The sequence below is a fragment of the Malaclemys terrapin genome, chromosome 12 (genome assembly GCF_027887155.1).
Source record: "Malaclemys terrapin pileata isolate rMalTer1 chromosome 12, rMalTer1.hap1, whole genome shotgun sequence".
Classification (NCBI taxonomy): domain Eukaryota; kingdom Metazoa; phylum Chordata; order Testudines; family Emydidae; genus Malaclemys; species Malaclemys terrapin.
The window spans coordinates 49,793,436-49,810,995 of NC_071516.1; the positions used below are offsets into that span (position 1 = coordinate 49,793,436).

Below are 17,560 nucleotides of genomic sequence, written 5' to 3' on the forward strand. Positions count from 1 at the left end.
GTGTCCCCGCCCCCCACAGTTCACCGGGACAGTGACCCCGGGGACCAGCGATCGGTGCCCCACCCCTGCCCCCCACAGATCACCGGGACAGTGACCCCGGGGACCAGCGATTGGTGCCCTCCCCCGCACAGATCACTGGGACAGTGACCCCGGGGACCAGCGATCGCTGCCTTCCCCCACAGATCACCAGGACAGTGACCCCGGGGACCAGCGATTGGTGCCCTCCCCCGCACAGATCACTGGGACAGTGACCCCGGGGATCAGCGATCGGTGCCTTCCCCCACAGATCACCAGGACAGTGACCCCGGGGAGCAGCAATCGGTGCCCACGCCCTCAGATCACCGGGACAGTGACCCTGGGGACCAGCGATCGGTGCACCCCCCCCCCAGATCACCGGGACAGTGACCCTGGGGACCAGTGATCTGCCCCCCCCCCCAGATCACCGGGACAGTGACCCCGGGGACCAGCGATTGGTGCCCTCTGCCCCGTCCCCCACAGTTCACCGGGACAGTGACCCCGGGGACCAGCGATCGGCGCCCCCTGCCCCGTCCCCCACAGTTCACCGGGACAGTGACCCCGGGGACCAGCGATCGGCGCCCCCTGCCCCGTCCCCCACAGTTCACCGGGACAGTGACCCCGGGGACCAGCGATCGGTGCCCCCTGCCCCGCCCCCCACAGTTCACCGGGACAGTGACCCCAGGGACCAGCGATCGGTGCCCCACCCCTGCCCCCCACAGATCACCGGGACAGTGACCCCGGGGACCAGCGATCGGTGCCCCACCCCTGCCCCCCACAGATCACCGGGACAGTGACCCCAGGGACCAGCGATCGCTGCCTTCCCCCACAGATCACCAGGACAGTGACCCCGGGGACCAGCGATTAGTGCCCTCCCCCGCACAGATCACTGGGACAGTGACCCCGGGGATCAGCGATCGGTGCCTTCCCCCACAGATCACCAGGACAGTGACCCCGGGGAGCAGCAATCGGTGCCCACGCCCTCAGATCACCGGGACAGTGACCCTGGGGACCAGCGATCGGTGCACCCCCCCCCCCCCAGATCACCGGGACAGTGACCCTGGGGACCAGCGATCGGTGCACCCCCCCCAGATCACTGGGACAGTGACCCTGGGGACCAGTGATCTGCCCCCCCCCCAGATCACCGGGACAGTGACCCCGGGGACCAGCGATTGGTGCCCTCTGCCCCGTCCCCCACAGTTCACCGGGACAGTGAGCCCGGGGACCAGCGATTGGCGCCCCCTGCCCCACTCCCACAGATCACCAGGCCGGGCGTGTCAGCGGGTTTATTGGGTGGCTCAGCTGCAGGCCCCCAGCCCTTTGCCCAGCATGGCGGCCTCGGGCACCTGGCGGAACAGGGCCCGGAGCGTGTCGAGCTCCTGGCTCAGCTGTGCCACCCGGCTCTGCAGCCGCTCGTTCTCCGCCGCCAGCTCCAGCACCCGCTGCTGCGTCGCCAGCACCCGCCGCTTGGCCTTGTCCCGGCTCTTGCGCACGGCAATGTTGTTCCGCTCCCGGCGCAGCCGGTACTCCAGGCTGTCCTTGTTCACCGCCTTCTTCCCCTTCCCCGGGCCCGGCGAGGCCAGCAATGGGCTGCAAGGGGGACCCTGGGGAGAGAAACGGCCAGGTGGGGCTGCGGGTCGGGAGTGAGGGGCACTGTGGGGCGTGGGGGGCTGCAAGAGGGGAGTGGGAGGGCGCTGGGGTCTGCGAGTCGGGAGTGAGGGGCACCGTGGGGGACAGCAGGAGGGAACTGGGGGGGGGGCTGCGTGTCGGGAGTGAGGGGCACCGAGGGGCATGGGGGGCTGCAGGAGGGGAGCAGGAGGGCGCTGGGGTCTGCGAGTCGGGAGTGAGGTGCACCGTGGGGTGGAGCAGGAGGGAACTGGGGAGGGCTGCGTGTCGGGAGTGAGGGGTGCCGTGGGGGACAGCAGGAGGGAACTGGGGGGGGGCTGCGTGTCGGGAGTGAGGGGCACCGAGGGGCATGGGGGGCTGCAGGAGGGAACTGGGGAGGGCTGCGTGTTGGGAGTGAGGGGCGCCGTGGGGGGGAGCAGGAGGGAACTGGGGAGGGCTGCGTGTCGGGAGTGAGGGGCGCCGTGGGGGACAGCAGGAGGGAACTGGGGGGGGGGCTGCGTGTCGGGAGTGAGGGGCACCGAGGGGCATGGGGGGCTGCAGGAGGGAACTGGGGAGGGCTGCGTGTTGGGAGTGAGGGGCGCCGTGGGGGGGAGCAGGAGGGTGCTGGGGGGCTGTGGGTCAGGAGTGACGGGCACCTTACCTTGAGTGTGCGCAGGGCCGGGCCGGTGCCCCCCGGTGGCAGGCTGATGGCAGTTTGCCCGCAATGCGCCACCTGGAAGGGCAGGGGGTTGTAGCTGCTGCGGCGCCCGGGCTCCGCCCCCCGTGGCTCCTCCTTCACCAGGGCGCTGTAGCCCTTGTGGGGGCTCCCGTAGCCCCAGGGCTCCCCCTGCAGGTAGCCCGGGAAGGGGGTGCTCTTCGGCGCCCGCTGCGGGGGGCCCTGCAGAAGCTCCGACAGCAGCTGCTCATCGCCAATGTAGGCAGCCAGATCGATGGAGCCCTCGTGCTCCCCGAGTGCCCCCAGCTCTGACGCCATGGGCCGCGGGGGGGCCCTCTCGCAATCGTAGAACCCCCCCTGCGACATGGTGTGCTGTCTCCCTCCGCTCGCCTCTCGCTCGCTCCTTCACCTCTCGGTCCTCGCTCGCTCCTTCGCCTCTCTCCCTCCGCTCGCCTCTCGCTCGCTCCTTCGCTTCTCGGGCCTCGCTTGCTCCTTCGCCTCTCTCCCTTGGCTCGCCTCTCGCTCGCTCCTTCGCCTCTCGGGCCTCGCTTGCTCCTTAGCCTCTCTCCCTCCGCTCGCCTCTCGCTCGCTCCTTCGCTTCTCGGTCCTCGCTCGCTCCTTCGCCTCTCTCCCTCCACTCGCGCCTGGCTCGCTCCTTCACCTCTCGGTCCTCGCTCGCTCCTTCGCCTCTCTCCCTCTGCTCACCACTCGCTCAAACCTCTGCGCCCTCAGTCACTTTCTCATTTGTTTCTCTCTTGTTCTCTCTCGTTCCTTCCTTCCTCGCAGGCTGCGTCTGCCACTTCTTCTTGCCTCTCTTCCTCTTTTTCACGCCAATTTGTTCCTTCGTTTCTTTCTCTCCGTTAGTCACTTTCTACTTCATTCCCCTCTCCGCCTATTTGTTGCTTTCTTGGGTTTCTGTCTCTTGCTGATTTTCTCTCTCTCCTTTTTCTCGGATTCGTTCCTTTTCTCTCTCTCCGTCGGCCCCTTTCTCCTGCTGTCTTTCCTCCCCTCTGTCTGGGTCTAATCCAGACCCCCCCCCCCAACCTCCCGCAGTCCTTTGTACCTTCTCTCTCTTCTCTCGGCCCTGGTTCGTTCCCTCTCTCCGTCCGGGGCTCTGTCTCGCTCCCCAGCTTCTCTACCCAGCTCTGCCTCCTTCTCTCTCTCTGCGTCTCTCTCTCGTTCCCCCCATCCCCCCGCCCCCCTTTTCCTTCCTCTTTCCGACGGGCTCCCCGGCTCCCCCTGCTGATGGCCCCAGTGGCCCCCACCCTGTGACAGCCCCAGAGAGGGGGCCCCCTTCCCTGCCCCCCAAAGGGGCTGGGCTGATGGCAGGGGCGTCTCCCCTCAATATTCGGGGGAGCGCAGGGGGCCGTAGCACCAACTCCTCTCTATGCCCCCCCTTTTCAAATAACACCCCAACTTCACCTCTCACAGCCCCCAGTCCCGCCCCATGGCCCACAAGCCACACCCACTGATTGACTCCACCCTCTGCCCCCCCAGCTCATCAGTGCCCCTCACTTGCAACCTGCAGCCCCTGATAGCCCAGCCCTGAAGGTGCCCCTCACTCCCGACCCGCAGCCCCTGCTAGCCCAGAGCTGGGCGTCCCACCCCTCGCCCCATACAATTGCCCTGGGCCCGTCAAGCCGGTGGGGCAGGCCTGGGGTGTGAGGCCATCACTGGCCACAAGGTGGCACCATTACATGAAAAATCCCATTCCAGGTGCTGTGGGGAGGCCACTGGTTGGGTGGGGGGAAGCTCCTGGCATGGGGTGGGCACTATGGGTCAGGGATCACTAGGTGTGAGTGGGGGGTTCGTGCAGTGGGGGGCACTGGCTGGGGGTGTAGGTCCCAGCAGGGGGTGCTGGAAGGTGCTAGGTGTGTGGGGGTGTCCCAGCAGGAGATGCTGGGGGGCACTGACTGGGGGGTGAGCTCCCAGCAGGGGGGGCTATGGGGTGGGCAGCACTGGCTGTGGGTGTAGGCTCCAGCAGGGAGGATTATGAGGGTCTCAATAGGGGGTGCTGTGGTGTGCCAACAGGGGGTGCAGCGGGGGTCTCAGCAAGGGGCGTTAGGGAGGGGCCTGGGGGGTCCCAGCAAGGGGTGTTATGGGGGGTCCCAGCAGGGGACACTGGGGGGGTCCCAGGAGGGGCCCAGGGGATCCCAGCAAGGGGCGTTGGGGGGTCCCAGGAGGGTGCACTGGGAGAGGTCCCAGCAAGGGGTGTTATGGGGGGTCCCAGGAGGGGGCACTGGGGGAGGTCCCAGCAAGGGGTGTTATGGGGGGGTCCCAGGAGGGGGCACTGGGGGAGGTCCCAGCAAGGGGTGTTATGGGGGGTCCCAGGAGGGGGCACTGGGGGAGGTCCCAGCAAGGGGCATTGGGGGGGTGCCAGGAGGGGGCACTGGGAAGGTCCCAGGAGAGGCTTGGGGGTGTCCCAGGAGGGGGCACTGGGGGGTCCCAGGAGGGGCCCAGGGTTGCTGGCAAGGGGAGTTGGGGGAGGTCCCAGGGGGGACCCGGGGAATCACAGCAAGGGTCGTTGGGAGGGTCCCAGGAGGGGCCCAGGGTTGCTGGCAAGGGTCGTTGGGAGGGTCCCAGGAGGGGCCCAGGGTTGCTAGCAAGGGGCATTGGGGGGGTCCCAGGGGGGTGCACTGGGGGAGGTCCCAGCAAGGGGTGTTATGGGGGGGTCCCAGGAGGGGGCACTGGGGGGTCCCAGGAGGGGCCTGGGGTCTCCCAGGAGGGGGCACTGGGGGAGGTCCCAGCAAGGGGTGTTATGGAGGGTCCCAGCAGTGGGCACTGGGGGGATCCTGGGAGGGGCCAGGGGGTCCCAGGAAGGGGTGTTAGGGGGGGTCCCAGCAGGGGGCACTGGGGGCATTCCAGGAGGTGGTGTTGGGGGGTCCCAGCCCTCACTGTCCCCAGCCCCCCAGCCAGGCTCCGAAGCGCTGAGGTCACTGTATTTATTACATCGAAAACCAGAAACAAATGGTGGAAAAGGCCACAAAGTCGGGGCCCAAACGTTGGGGGCCAGAGAATGGGGTTAAGGCATCTGCGAGTGATGGAGCTCCCACCTCTGCCAGCAGGGGGCGCCGTGGGGAGTGGAGTGTGGGGAGCGGGGCAGGGCGGGGGCCGTGGGGAGTGGAGTGGGGGCTGTAGGGAGCCATGGGGAGCGGGGTAGGGGCCATGGGGAGTGGCATGGGGGGAGCAGAGTAGGCGCCGTGGGGAGCGGGATGTGGGGCGGGCGCCGTGGGCACCGTGGGGCGCAGTCCATAGCAGGGTGGAGGGCTCAGTCGTGGGGCTTGTCAGGGTCCCCGGTGTTGCACATGGGCTCCAGCTGCTCGGTGCGCTCAGGGTCGGGGGGCTCCATCTCAGGGTACACCACCCCACAGAGCTTCTGGGTCACCCGCGTCACCGCCGCTGGGGGGAGACAGGGGGTCAGAGAGCCGGGGGGCCCGGGCTCTTCCTCCAACCCCTGGCCAGCTGCGCCCCTTCCCCCGCCCGGCTGCGCCCCTACCCGCGCCCCTACCCCGCCCGGCTGCGCCCTCTGACCCCGCCCCTCCGTGCCCTCTGCCCCCGCCCCTCCGCGCCCTCTGACCCCGCCCGGCTGCGCCCCTACCCACGCCCCTACCCCGCCCGGCTGCGCCCTCTGACCCCGCCCCTCTGCGCCCTCTGACCCCGCCCCTCTGCGCCCTCTGACCCCGCCCCTCTGCGCCCCTTCCCCGCCCCTCCGCGCCCTCTCCCCCGCCCCTCCGCGCCCTCTGACCCCGCCCGGCTGCGCCCCTTCCCCGCCCCTCCGCGCCCTCTGACCCCGCCCGGCTGCGCCCCTTCCCCGCCCCTCTGCGCCCCTTCCCCCCCGCCCCTCCGCGCCCCTTCCCCCGCCCCTCCGCGCCCTCTGCCCCCGCCCCTCCGCGCCCCTTCCCCGCCCGGCTGCGCCCTCTGCCCCCGCCCCTCCGCGCCCTCTCCCCCGCCCCTCTGCGCCCCTGCCCCCGCCCCTCTGCGCCCTCTGCCCCCGCCTGGCTGCGCCCCTTCCCCCGCCTGGCTGCTCCCCTTCCCCCACCCCTCTGCGCCCCTTCCCCCGTCCGGCTGCGCCCTCTGCCCCCGCCCGGCTGCTCCCCTTCCCCCGCCCGGCTGCGCCCTCTGCCCCCGCCTCTCTGCGCCCCTTCCCCCGCCCGGCTGCTCCCCTTCCCCCGCCTCGCTGCGCCCCTTTCCCCGCCCAGCTGCTCCCCTTCCCCTGCCCCTCTGCGCCCCTTCCCCCGCCCGGCTGCTCCCCTTCCCCCGCCATCACCCGGCCGGCTGCCCCACCCCCACTCACCCAGGCAAGTGTAGACGGCGGGTGGCTTGTGGTGCCAGGCCACGCCCAGCCCGTAGACGGGCACCCCGGTCAGCATGATGGCCAGCCCCACGCCGCACACCACCGGCTCCGACCACAGGCTGAAGAGCAGCAGGAAGGCCCAGAAGAGCAGGTAGAGCACGGGGAAGAACAGGCTGACCTGGGGGGACACGGGGCTCAGCCAGGGGCGGGACATGCAGGGGCTGGGGGCAGGGCAGTGGGCAGTATATGCAGGGCAGGGCTCACTTGGTGGGGTGGGCCATGCAAAGTAGGGCAGGGTGCAGGGGGCGGGCCATGGGTGCTGGGGGCAGGGCACACAGGGCAGGGGGCGGGCTCACCTTGATGGGCCAGGCCATGTGGGGCTGGGGGTGGGGAACGGGCGTAGGGGGCGGGCTCACCTTGATGGGCCGGGCCATGTGGGGCTGGGGGTGGGGAACGGGCGTAGGGGGCGGGCTCACCTTGATGGGCCGGGCCATGTGGGGCTGGGGGTGGGGAACGGGCGTAGGGGGCGGGCTCACCTTGATGGGCCGGGCCATGTGGGGCTGGGGGTGGGGAACGGGCGTAGGGGGCGGGCTCACCTTGATGGGCCGGGCCATGTGGGGCTGGGGGTGGGGAACGGGCGTAGGGGGCGGGCTCACCTTGATGGGCCGGGCCATGTGGGGCTGGGGGTGGGGAACGGGCGTAGGGGGCGGGCTCACCTTGATGGGCCGGGCCATGTGGGGCTGGGGGTGGGGAACGGGCGTAGGGGGCGGGCTCACCTTGATGGGCCGGGCCATGTGGGGCTGGGGGTGGGGAACGGGCGTAGGGGGCGGGCTCACCTTGATGGGCCGGGCCATGTGGGGCTGGGGGTGGGGAACGGGCGTAGGGGGCGGGCTCACCTTGATGGGCCGGGCCATGTGGGGCTGGGGGTGGGGAACGGGCGTAGGGGGCGGGCTCACCTTGATGGGCCGGGCCATGTGGGGCTGGGGGTGGGGAACGGGCGTAGGGGGCGGGCTCACCTTGATGGGCCGGGCCATGTGGGGCTGGGGGTGGGGAACAGGCGTAGGGGGCGGGCTCACCTTGATGGGCCGGGCCATGTGGGGCTGGCGCCAGCGCAGCACAATCTGCCCGGCCACGGTCACCCCATAGAACAGGTAGTTGATGAACCCCACGTAGTTGATCAGGGTGTAAATGTCACTCGTCACCAGCATCAGCAGCGTGGACAGGCACTGTAAGGAGGGGGGCAATGGGGCGGGACCATGCTGGACCCTGCCCCATCCCAGAAACCCCACCCACCACCATGCCGCAAGCCCCACCCCTGGGACTAGAGACCCAGCACCCACTCCGCAAGCCACACCCCTGATCCAGAGACTCCTCCCCCACTCTCCAAGCTCCCCCCCGCCCCAGTGACTCACGGTGAAGAGTAGGGCGGGGATAGGGGTGCAGCGCTGCATGTGGATCATGGCCAGCAGGCTGGGGAGGTGGCCCTCACGGGCTCCTGCGAAGAACAGCCTGTGGGGGAGGGGAGACGTAAGCATGGGAGCGCTCTCGGTGCCATCAGTAGGGTTCAGGGTGAACGCCAGGCTGCGGGGAGACAAGGGAGGAGACTCCATCCCCTCCCCCCCAGGGGCAGGGTCACTCACCGGGAGGAGGTGAAGAGGGAGCCATTCACACCCCCGAAGGTGGACAGGGCCACGGAGATGGGCATGATCCAGGCCATGACACCCAGCAGCTTCTCCCCAAACGTCTGGGGAGGAAAGAGGGGAGGAGTCAGGGGGAGAGCTCAATGCAGGGGCAGGGCCAGCAGCTCCTGCTCTGGGTGGGGCTCAGGCAGGGGCGGGGCTCTGGCTGGGGGCAGGGTTCAGGCGGGGTCGGGTGTCACCACAGCCACGGCCGGCGTTGGAGGCCAGCAGCTCCTGGGGCGACATGGCGGTGACGTAGGCTCCGTTGGTGGGGTGGGCTGTGGGCGGGGCTCAGGCAGGGGCGGGGCTCTGGCTGGGGGTGGGGCTCAGGCAGGGGCGGGGCTCTGGCTGGGGGCGGGGCTCACCACGGCCACGGCGTTGGAGGCCAGCAGCTCCTGGGGTGACATGGCGGTGACGTAGGCCACGTTGGCGAAGACGTAGACGAAGGTCACCAGGGGGATGGAGATGAAGATGGCCCGCGGCAGGTTCCTGGGGAGGGGGGAGTGTGAGTATGCGAAGCCCCCCGGAAGCCGGGGTCCCCCCAAGGCAGACTGCCATCCCGCGGACACCAGGGTTCCATATTGGGGGCACTGTGACCCCAGGGAAGGGAGGGATTGACGTCGGCAGCGCCCAGACGTCAGGGTTCCCCGGCCAGGCACTGACAGCAGGCGTGGGGGCTCGGACGCCGGGGTTCCCCAGCCAGGCACTGACAGTGGGGGGGGGCCCCGAACACTGGTGTTCCCCGACCAGCCACTGACAGCAGGCAGGGGGGCTCGGATGCCGGGGTTCCCCGGCCGGGCACTGACAGTGGGGGGGGGCCCCGAACACTGGTGTTCCCCGACCAGCCACTGACAGCAGGCGGGGGGGCTCGGATGCCGGGGTTCCCCGGCCGGGCGCTGACAGTGGGAGTGTGGGGCCAGCACGCCGGAGTTCCCTGGCCAGGTGCTGACAGTGGGGGTGTGGGGCCAGGACGCCAGAGTTCCCCAGCTGGGCGCTGACAGCGGCGTGCGGGGCCCGGACACCGGGGTCCCATGCTGACCTGTAGGGGTCGACCAGCTCCTCGGTGACGTAGTTGAGGAAGTTCCAGCCGCCGTAGGCGAAGGAGCCCTGCAGGAACGCCAGCGCCACCATGCCCACGTCCACCTGTGCGAAGGCCTCGAAGGCGTGCCGCGGCTCCAGCCAGTAGTAGTGCCCTGCACACAGGCGTCACCTGGCATGTGTACCCCCTGCTCCCCGGTGCCCTGCCCTGCGCCCAGCCGGCACGGCTGTCCCCCTGCCCCCCCGGTGCTATGCCCTGCACCCAGCCGGCCCGGCTGTCCCCCTGCCCCCCCCGGTGCCCTGCCCTGCGCCCAGCCGGCCTGGCTGTCCCCCTGCCCCCCTGGTGCCATGCCCTGCGCCCAGCCGGCCCGGCTGTCCCCCTGCCGCCCGCCCTGCGCTCAGCCGGCCTGGCTGTCCCCCTGCCCCCCCGGTGCCCTGCCCTGCGCCCAGCCGGCCCGGCTGTCCTCCTGCCCCCTGGTGCCCTGCCCTGCGCCCAGCCGGCCTGGCTGTCCCCCTGCCCCCCTGGTGCCATGCCCTGCTCCCAGGCGGCCTGGCTGTCCCCCTGCCACCCGCCCTGCGCCCAGCTGTCCCAATGCCCCCTTGGTGCCTGCCCTGTGCCCAGCTGGCCTGGGGGTCCCGGTGCCCCGTCTCACCCTTGCAGATCTGCACGATGCCCATGATGATGATGAGCGCCAGGGCCAGCAGCTTCCCGGCCGTGAAGATGTCCTGCACCCGCGTCGCCCAGCGCACACTGGCGCAGTTCACCCATGTCAGCAGCACTGGGGGCAGAGGGAGGGCTCAGGCGGGGGTGGGGCAGGGCTCTGCCCGCCCCCCAAGGTCACCCTGGCCCCGCCGGGGAGATAACCACCCCGGGCCGGGGATGTTGTGGCGACGGAGCTGCCCGCTGTGGGGATCTCAGCCAGGGGCTGGGCAGGAGCCCCATTGACTCAAATGCCCCGGACACCTGGGTCCCGTGGCCAGGCTGCTGCAAGGGGGGAGGTGCAAAGAGTCCAGGAAAACGGGGGGAGGGGCTGGCTCCAGGCCCCGACTGCACCAAACAGCCCATCCCCCTCTCCTCTCCCCTCCCCGCCCCCGAGCCACCCCCTCTCCTCGCCTGGAACCTGACACCAGGACAGGCAGAGCTGGGGGGGGAGGGAGGTTTCCCCCCCTCGCCACAGGCTGTAAACAACTTCCCGCCCAGCCCCCGCCAGAGCCACCCCCGCTCGGTACCCTCCTGCCAGACACATGCCCCCCCCCAATATCTCCCCATGTACCCCAACGCCCCCCCACCCTCCCACACCCCAACACCCCCATGCACACCTCCGCATCCTCCCCCACCCTCCCACACCACAACTCTCCCAGGTACACCCCCACATCCCCCACCCCCACGCACACCCCCACATCTTCCCCCACCCTCCCACACCCCAACACTCCCATGCACACCCCCGCATCCTCCCCCACCCCCACGCACACCCCGGCATCCTCCCCCAGCCCCACGCACACTCCCACCCCCTCCCCACACCCCAACACCCCCACGCACACCCCCACATCTTCCCCCACCCTCCCACACCCCAACACTCCCATGCACACCCCCGCATCCTCCCCCACCCCCACGCACACTCCCGCACCCTCCCCACACCCCAACACGCCCACGCAACCCCCCGCATCTTCACCCACACACACCCCAACACCCCCCCACACACCCTGCACCTTCTCTACACCCCCATGCACACATCCCCACCCTCCCACACCACAACACCCCCACGCACACCCCACACCCCAACATCTTCACACACACCCCAACACCCCCATGCACTCAACACCCCCACACCCACCCCAACACCCCCATGCACTCCCCCACCCTCCCACACCCCCACGCATCCTCCCACACCGCAACAGCCCCCCCACCTCTCACATGCCCACCCGTCCCCCGTGCACCCCCAACCCAACACCCCCTCAACACCCCCCCACATACCGTGCACCCAAACACCACCTGCACCCCAACACTCCCACACTCCCTGCACCCCAACACCCTCTGCATACCCTCCCAGACTCCCAACCCAATATTCTCCCACACCCCCAACACCCCCATGCATATCCCCCACCGCCACCACCCGCCTCACACTCCCCAACCCAACACCCCCACCACCCCCAACCCAACACTGCCCTGCACACAGTCCAGCATTCACACACACCCCCGCCACAGTCACCAGCACTCAGAGAACGGACCCAGCCCTCACAACTGGCCTCAGCGCCCAGATGGGAAACCGATCCCCAGATAACACCTTGCCAGTTCCTCTCACTCCCAACCCGCAGCCCCCTGTTAGCCCAGCCCTGCCGTGCCCCTCCAGCCCAGTGCCCCTCACTTCCAACCTGCAGCCCCCTGTTAACCCAGACCTGCCCCCCACAGCTCTGCCAGTGCCCCTCATTCCCGACCCACAGCCCCTACTAGTCCAGCTCTGCCGGTGCCCCTCACTCCCAACCCGCAGTCCCTGCTAGCCCAGCTCTGCCCCCCTCAGCCCTGCCGGTGCCCCTCACTCCCGACCTACAGCCCCAGCCAGCCCAGCCCTGCCCCCCTCCAATCTCTGCTGGCTTGTCCCCACCCAGGGAGCGGCAGGACACAGGGACACAGCCAGACGGCCGCAGACACTTTCGTGCTGAGCCAGCAGTGACTCGGCGACTCGGGGCCCCCCAGAGCGCAGCTGGGGCTGGCTGCAGGTACCAGCTAGAGTAGTGGTGGTAGCACTGGGAGTGGCAGGGTACTCACGCAGACACACGCCCGCCAAGAGGCGGAGCCCACTCTCTGGCGCCAGGCAGGTGGGGAAGAGCGGGTGCAGCACGTAGTTGGCGAACGTGAGGGCGATGACGGCCTGGTTGGTGGGGTAGATCACCAGCACCGCGATCCACAACCGCAGGAACCTGGGGGGCACGGCAGGGCGTGAGAGGGGGTCTGGCCCCTGCTGCCCCCCAGCCAGCCCCCCGGGGGCCCTGCCTCCTTACCCAGCCAGCCCCCCGAAGATGTCCTTGACGTAGGAGTAGTCGCCGCCGGACTTGGGGATGGTGACACCCAGCTCCGCGTAGCACAGCGCCCCCACGGCCGTGATCAGCCCCGTGATGATCCACACAAGCAGCGCCAGCCCCACGGAGCCCGCGTTCTCCAGCACGCCCTTCGGCGACACGAAGATCCCCGACCCGATGATGTTACCTGGGGGCGGAGAGACGGGGACGGGGCTTAGAGACAGGGCTGCCCCGCCGCTGCCTGAGTCTTCCGAGAGCCTGGGCCAGTCGCTCGGACAGCTGTGAACTACCCCACCGCTGCCTGAGTCTGCCGAGAGCCTGGGCCAGTCGCTCGGACAGCTGTGAACTACCCCGCCGCTGCCTGAGTCTGCCGAGAGCCTGGGCCAGTCGCTCGGACAGCTGTGAACTACCCCGCCGCTGCCTGAGTCTGCCGAGAGCCTGGGCCAGTCGCTGAGAGAGGAGTGAACTGCCCCGCCGCTGCCTGAGTCTGCCGAGAGCCTGGGCCAGTCGCTCGGACAGCTGTGAACTACCCCGCCGCTGCCTGAGTCTGCCGAGAGCCTGGGCCAGTCACTCGGAGAGGCTCTAGATGGAGACTGCCCCGCCGCTGCCTGAGTCTGCCGAGAGCCTGGGCCAGTCGCTGAGAGAGGAGTGAACTGGCCCGCCGCTGCCTGAGTCTGCCGAGAGCCTGGGCCAGTCGCTCGGACAGCTGTGAACTACCCCGCCGCTGCCTGAGTCTGCCGAGAGCCTGGGCCAGTCGCTCGGACAGCTGTGAACTACCCCGCCGCTGCCTGAGTCTGCCGAGAGCCTGGACCAGTCGCTCGGACAGCTGTGAACTACCCCGCCGCTGCCTGAGTCTGCTGAGAGCCTGGACCAGCCGCTCAGACAGCTGTGAACTACCCCGCCGCTGCCTGAGTCTGCCGAGAGCCTGGGCCAGTCGCTGAGAGAGGAGTGAACTGCCCCGCCGCTGCCTGAGTCTGCCGAGAGCCTGGGCCAGTCGCTCGGACAGCTGTGAACTACCCCGCCGCTGCCTGAGTCTGCCGAGAGCCTGGGCCAGTCGCTCGGACAGCTGTGAACTACCCCGCCGCTGCCTGAGTCTGCCAAGAGCCTGGACCAGCCGCTCGGACAGCTGTGAACTACCCCGCCGCTGCCTGAGTCTGCTGAGAGCCTGGACCAGCCGCTCAGACAGCTGTGAACTACCCCGCCGCTGCCTGAGTCTGCCGAGAGCCTGGACCAGCCGCTCGGACAGCTGTGAACTACCCCGCCGCTGCCTGAGTCTGCCGAGAGCCTGGGCCAGTCGCTGAGAGAGGAGTGAACTGCCCCGCCGCTGCCTGAGTCTGCCGAGAGCCTGGGCCAGTCACTCGGAGAGGCTCTAGATGGAGACTGCCCCGCCGCTGCCTCAGTCTGCCGAGAGCCTGGACCAGCCGCTCGGACAGCTGTGAACTACCCCGCCGCTGCCTGAGTCTGCCGAGAGCCTGGGCCAGTCGCTCGGACAGCTGTGAACTACCCCGCCGCTGCCTGAGTCTGCCGAGAGCCTCGGCCAGTCGCTCGGACAGCTGTGAACTACCCCACCGCTGCCTGAGTCTGCCGAGAGCTTGGGCCAGTCGCTCGGACAGCTGTGAACTACCCCGCCGCTGCCTGAGTCTGCCGAGAGCCTGGGCCAGTCGCTCGGACAGCTGTGAACTACCCCGCCGCTGCCTGAGTCTGCCGAGAGCCTGGGCCAGTCGCTCGGACAGCTGTGAACTACCCCGCCGCTGCCTGAGTCTGCCGAGAGCCTGGACCAGCCGCTCGGACAGCTGTGAACTACCCCGCCGCTGCCTGAGTCTGCCAAGAGCCTGGACCAGCCGCTCGGACAGCTGTGAACTACCCCGCCGCTGCCTGAGTCTGCCGAGAGCCTGGGCCAGTCGCTCGGACAGCTGTGAACTACCCCGCCGCTGCCTGAGTCTGCCGAGAGCCTGGGCCAGTCGCTCGGACAGCTGTGAACTACCCCGCTGCTGCCTGAGTCTGCCGAGAGCCTGGACCAGCCGCTCGGAGAGGGGTGAACTACCCCGCCGCTGCCTGAGTCTGCCGAGAGCCTGGACCAGCCGCTCGGAGAGGGGTGAACTGCCCCCTGCATCTCAGGGGAGTGTTATCTCTGGAGTCTAATGATAAAATTTTAAATGTCATTCCAGCTCCCCTATGCTAGCCATGCCTCCATCCGCCTCCCCTCATACATATCCCCGTCTCTCTCACCAGCCAGCCGCCCTCTTTCCTGGCTCCATGGGCTCCATTAACAAATTACACTGCTGTGGCTGTGGGTGGGAGCCAAGGTGTGGGGGTGGTGGAGCAGCATGGCTTCTGGGGGGGGACGGGGTACAGCATTACAAAGAGAGGGGGAGGGGTGCAAGGCTGGGGGGGAATGGGAGGTGGGTGTTTGCTGAGGGATGGCAGTGGAGGAAAGGGGAGAAGGGGGCAGAGGGCCCAGGGCCTGGTGGGGGGATGGAGGCTCTAGACTCGGAACTAACCCCCTCATTAGCAACCAGCCCTTCATTAACGATCGTGCCCCTCACTCCCGACCCGCAGCCCTGCCTCTCGGCTGGCAGAGAAGTGTGGGGGACCCCCAACAGGGGTAGCCGCAGGGGAAGGAGCATGGGGGAGGGCGCGGGATCCTGGCTGGGAAGGAGGGAGGGATGCGGGAAGGGAAGGAGTGGGGCAGAGTCCTTAACTGTAATCTTATCAGGTTAGATTTCCCCCCATAAACTAGGCCATGGGAAGGGACTCTGACCTGGTGGGGGGAAGGGGCACAGGCAGGGCTGTGGGTGTCAGGGCTGGGCTAGCAGGGGGCTGCGGGTCGGGAGTGAGGGGCACCGGCAGGGCTGGGGGGGTCAGGGCTGGGCTAGCAGGGGGCTGCGGGTCGGGAGTGAGGGGCACCGGCAGGGCTGGGGGGGTCAGGGCTGGGCTAGCAGGGGGCTGCGGGTCGGGAGTGAGGGGCACCGGCAGGGCTGGGGGGGTCAGGGCTGGGCTAGCAGGGGCTGCGGGTCGGGAGTGAGGGGCAGTGCAGGGGGTGTCTAGGGGGCTGGGCCTGTCTCTGAGCCCCCCACCTCCCCCCATGCACTGGCGTCTCCGGGCACCTGCTGAGCGGCGCCATCTGGAGCAGGATTAATGGAGCCGCCAGGAATTCACGCTCCATGGCTCCGATCCATCCGAGTGGAAAACAGCCCTGACCCCGTCCTCTGCTACTGCAGGCTGGAGCACCCGGCTCTGGGGAGGAGTGTGGGGGCTGGTTATACAGGGACCCCTTGCCCGGTTCTGAGATGTGTCTGACTCTGGGGTGGGGGGTGGGGGCTAGTTATACAGAGACCCCTCGCGTGGCACTGAGATGTGGCTGGCTCTGGGGTGGGGCCCCCTCACCGGCTGAGGGGCTGTGGGGCGGGCTGGCAGCACTAGGAGCACTAATCGGATCAGAATAACAGGAGCACGAGGTGACAGGCAGCTCCAGGCTATTTATAGAGCCAGCCAGGCTTGGTGGGGGCGAGAAAGGGGGAAGGAGAGGTGGAGAGACAGGAGAGAACGAGGCACAGTGGGGGGGGGCAGTGGCCCCATTGACCAGAGTTGGGGTCCCTCCTCCCCTGCACCCCCCCACTCACCCACGATGATGCCGCAGGCGCTCACTAGCCCGATCTCTTTCTTGAGGCCCACGCCACCCTCTGCCGGCTGATCTGGGCCATCCGTGGCCTTCTCGGAACCGCCCCGGCGCCGTGCACCCTCCTCCATGGTAGGGGACTGGACCAAACGGTGCTGGGGAACACTGGGCACTGATCCGGAGTGGATCCGGAGCCAGCTAGGTCCTAGAACTGGGCTGCTTCGGAGTCACTTGTACTGGACACGTATGCCTGGGAACTGAGCTGGACTCAGATCTTCTAAAGCCAGAACGGTCTTGTCCTGCTGGTTCTGGACTCAGATCTTTTAGAACCGGAGCGGTTCTGTGTATCTCCCTCCTGTTCTGGTTCTGGCTCCCTAGAACCCAGCTGGTTCTGTCTTCTTGGTTCTAGGCTTCGATCCCCTAGAACCAGGGTGGTTCTGTCTCTGTTGTTCTGGACTCAGATCTCCTAGAACCCAGCTGGTTCTGGTGTCCCTGGAACTGGGCCAGTTCTGGGTTCAGATCATCTAGAACCCAGATGATTCTGGATTCCCTGGGACTGGGTTAGTTTTGTCTCGGTCTGGGTCTGAACCTCCTAGAACCCAGTTGGTTCTGGACTGGGACTGTTGTTCTGTTTCACACTCTGTATCTGGTACCCTTAGAACCAAGCTGGTTTGGGGCCTCTGATTCTGGTGCCAGACACGCAGATCCAGTTCCCTCTCACACCAGTTCTGGGCTTGTGTCCCCTAGAACTGGTCCAGTTCTGTCCCTGGCACTCTGGTTCTGACGGCAGCTGGTACTAGGCTCCTTCCAGACCCGGATCGGAAACTGGTTCTGGTGCGGTTCAGTCCGAGCTCTCTGGAACCGGCCGCTCCGGCCCCTTGCTCACGAAATCTCAGCGCTTGTCCCTCCTTGTTTACTCGTTTCCCTTTTCCGTCCTATACCCGGCGGAGGAGGGGAGAGAGCGCAGCCTGGAAACCCGAGACCGGTTTGATCTCGCTCGGCTTCCTCCTTCTCGTCGCCTGCTTCCTTCCCTTGCTCCGGTTTACACGGGGCTCGCCAGCCCGGGAATATTCGCCTTCCAGCTGAGACTTTTCCCCGGGGGCTTTTCTTGCTCCCCCTTTCCGGCGCCCAGTTCTGCCCTCGGCACCTCTCACTCGCTCGCCCGGAGGTTATACAGAGATCTCTTGCCCGGCACTCCTCCCTCGGGGAATTTCTCGCTCCCTTCTTCCAGCGCGGAGTTCTCCTTCTACCAGGGGGTTTCTGCTCCCCAGCGGTCCCTGTTTCCGGCTCGCTCCCTCGCTCTCACATGGAGCTGGAGCCCCGGCTCCCAGCGACCGACCCGCGGGGGAGCCAGACTCCTCCCCCGGCCGGCCCAGAGCCACTTCCCTTCTGCTGGCTGCATCCCCCTTTCAGTTCCTCCTCGCTCCCGCTTTTCCTTTCCATCACTCCACTTCTGTCTTGTTCTTTCCTCCTTTCCATCACTCCACTTCTCTGTATCGTTCTTTTCTTTCTCCTTTTATCATTCAATTTCTCTTCCTTTCTTCTCGTTCTATCACTCCATCTTTCTTTTTCTTGTTCTTTCACTTCAACTTTTCTTTCAATCATCACTTCATCTT

At 68.1% G+C, this 17,560-nt stretch overlaps 2 protein-coding genes across 2 annotated transcripts; both read right to left on the minus strand.

Annotated features, from left to right (window-relative positions):
- Nucleotides 1–1,239: 1,239 nt before the first annotated feature.
- Nucleotides 1,240–3,449, minus strand: CEBPE (CCAAT enhancer binding protein epsilon). The gene is made up of 2 exons (XM_054045796.1): nucleotides 2,282–3,449; nucleotides 1,240–1,619 (listed from the first exon to the last, which is right to left on the minus strand). The coding sequence occupies exons 1-2, from the start codon at nucleotides 2,660–2,662 to the stop codon at nucleotides 1,314–1,316; spliced, it is 687 nt and encodes a 228-aa protein (XP_053901771.1). The 5' UTR covers nucleotides 2,663–3,449; the 3' UTR covers nucleotides 1,240–1,313.
- A 1,775-nt stretch (nucleotides 3,450–5,224) lies between these two features.
- SLC7A8 (solute carrier family 7 member 8) lies at nucleotides 5,225–17,304 on the minus strand. The gene is made up of 11 exons (XM_054045795.1): nucleotides 15,949–17,304; nucleotides 12,308–12,512; nucleotides 12,075–12,226; nucleotides 9,961–10,086; nucleotides 9,309–9,462; nucleotides 8,635–8,758; nucleotides 8,231–8,334; nucleotides 8,003–8,099; nucleotides 7,667–7,816; nucleotides 6,591–6,768; nucleotides 5,225–5,695 (listed from the first exon to the last, which is right to left on the minus strand). Exons 1-11 carry the CDS (start codon nucleotides 16,073–16,075, stop codon nucleotides 5,565–5,567), a joined length of 1,548 nt encoding a protein of 515 aa, XP_053901770.1. The 5' UTR covers nucleotides 16,076–17,304; the 3' UTR covers nucleotides 5,225–5,564.
- Nucleotides 17,305–17,560: the final 256 nt, after the last annotated feature.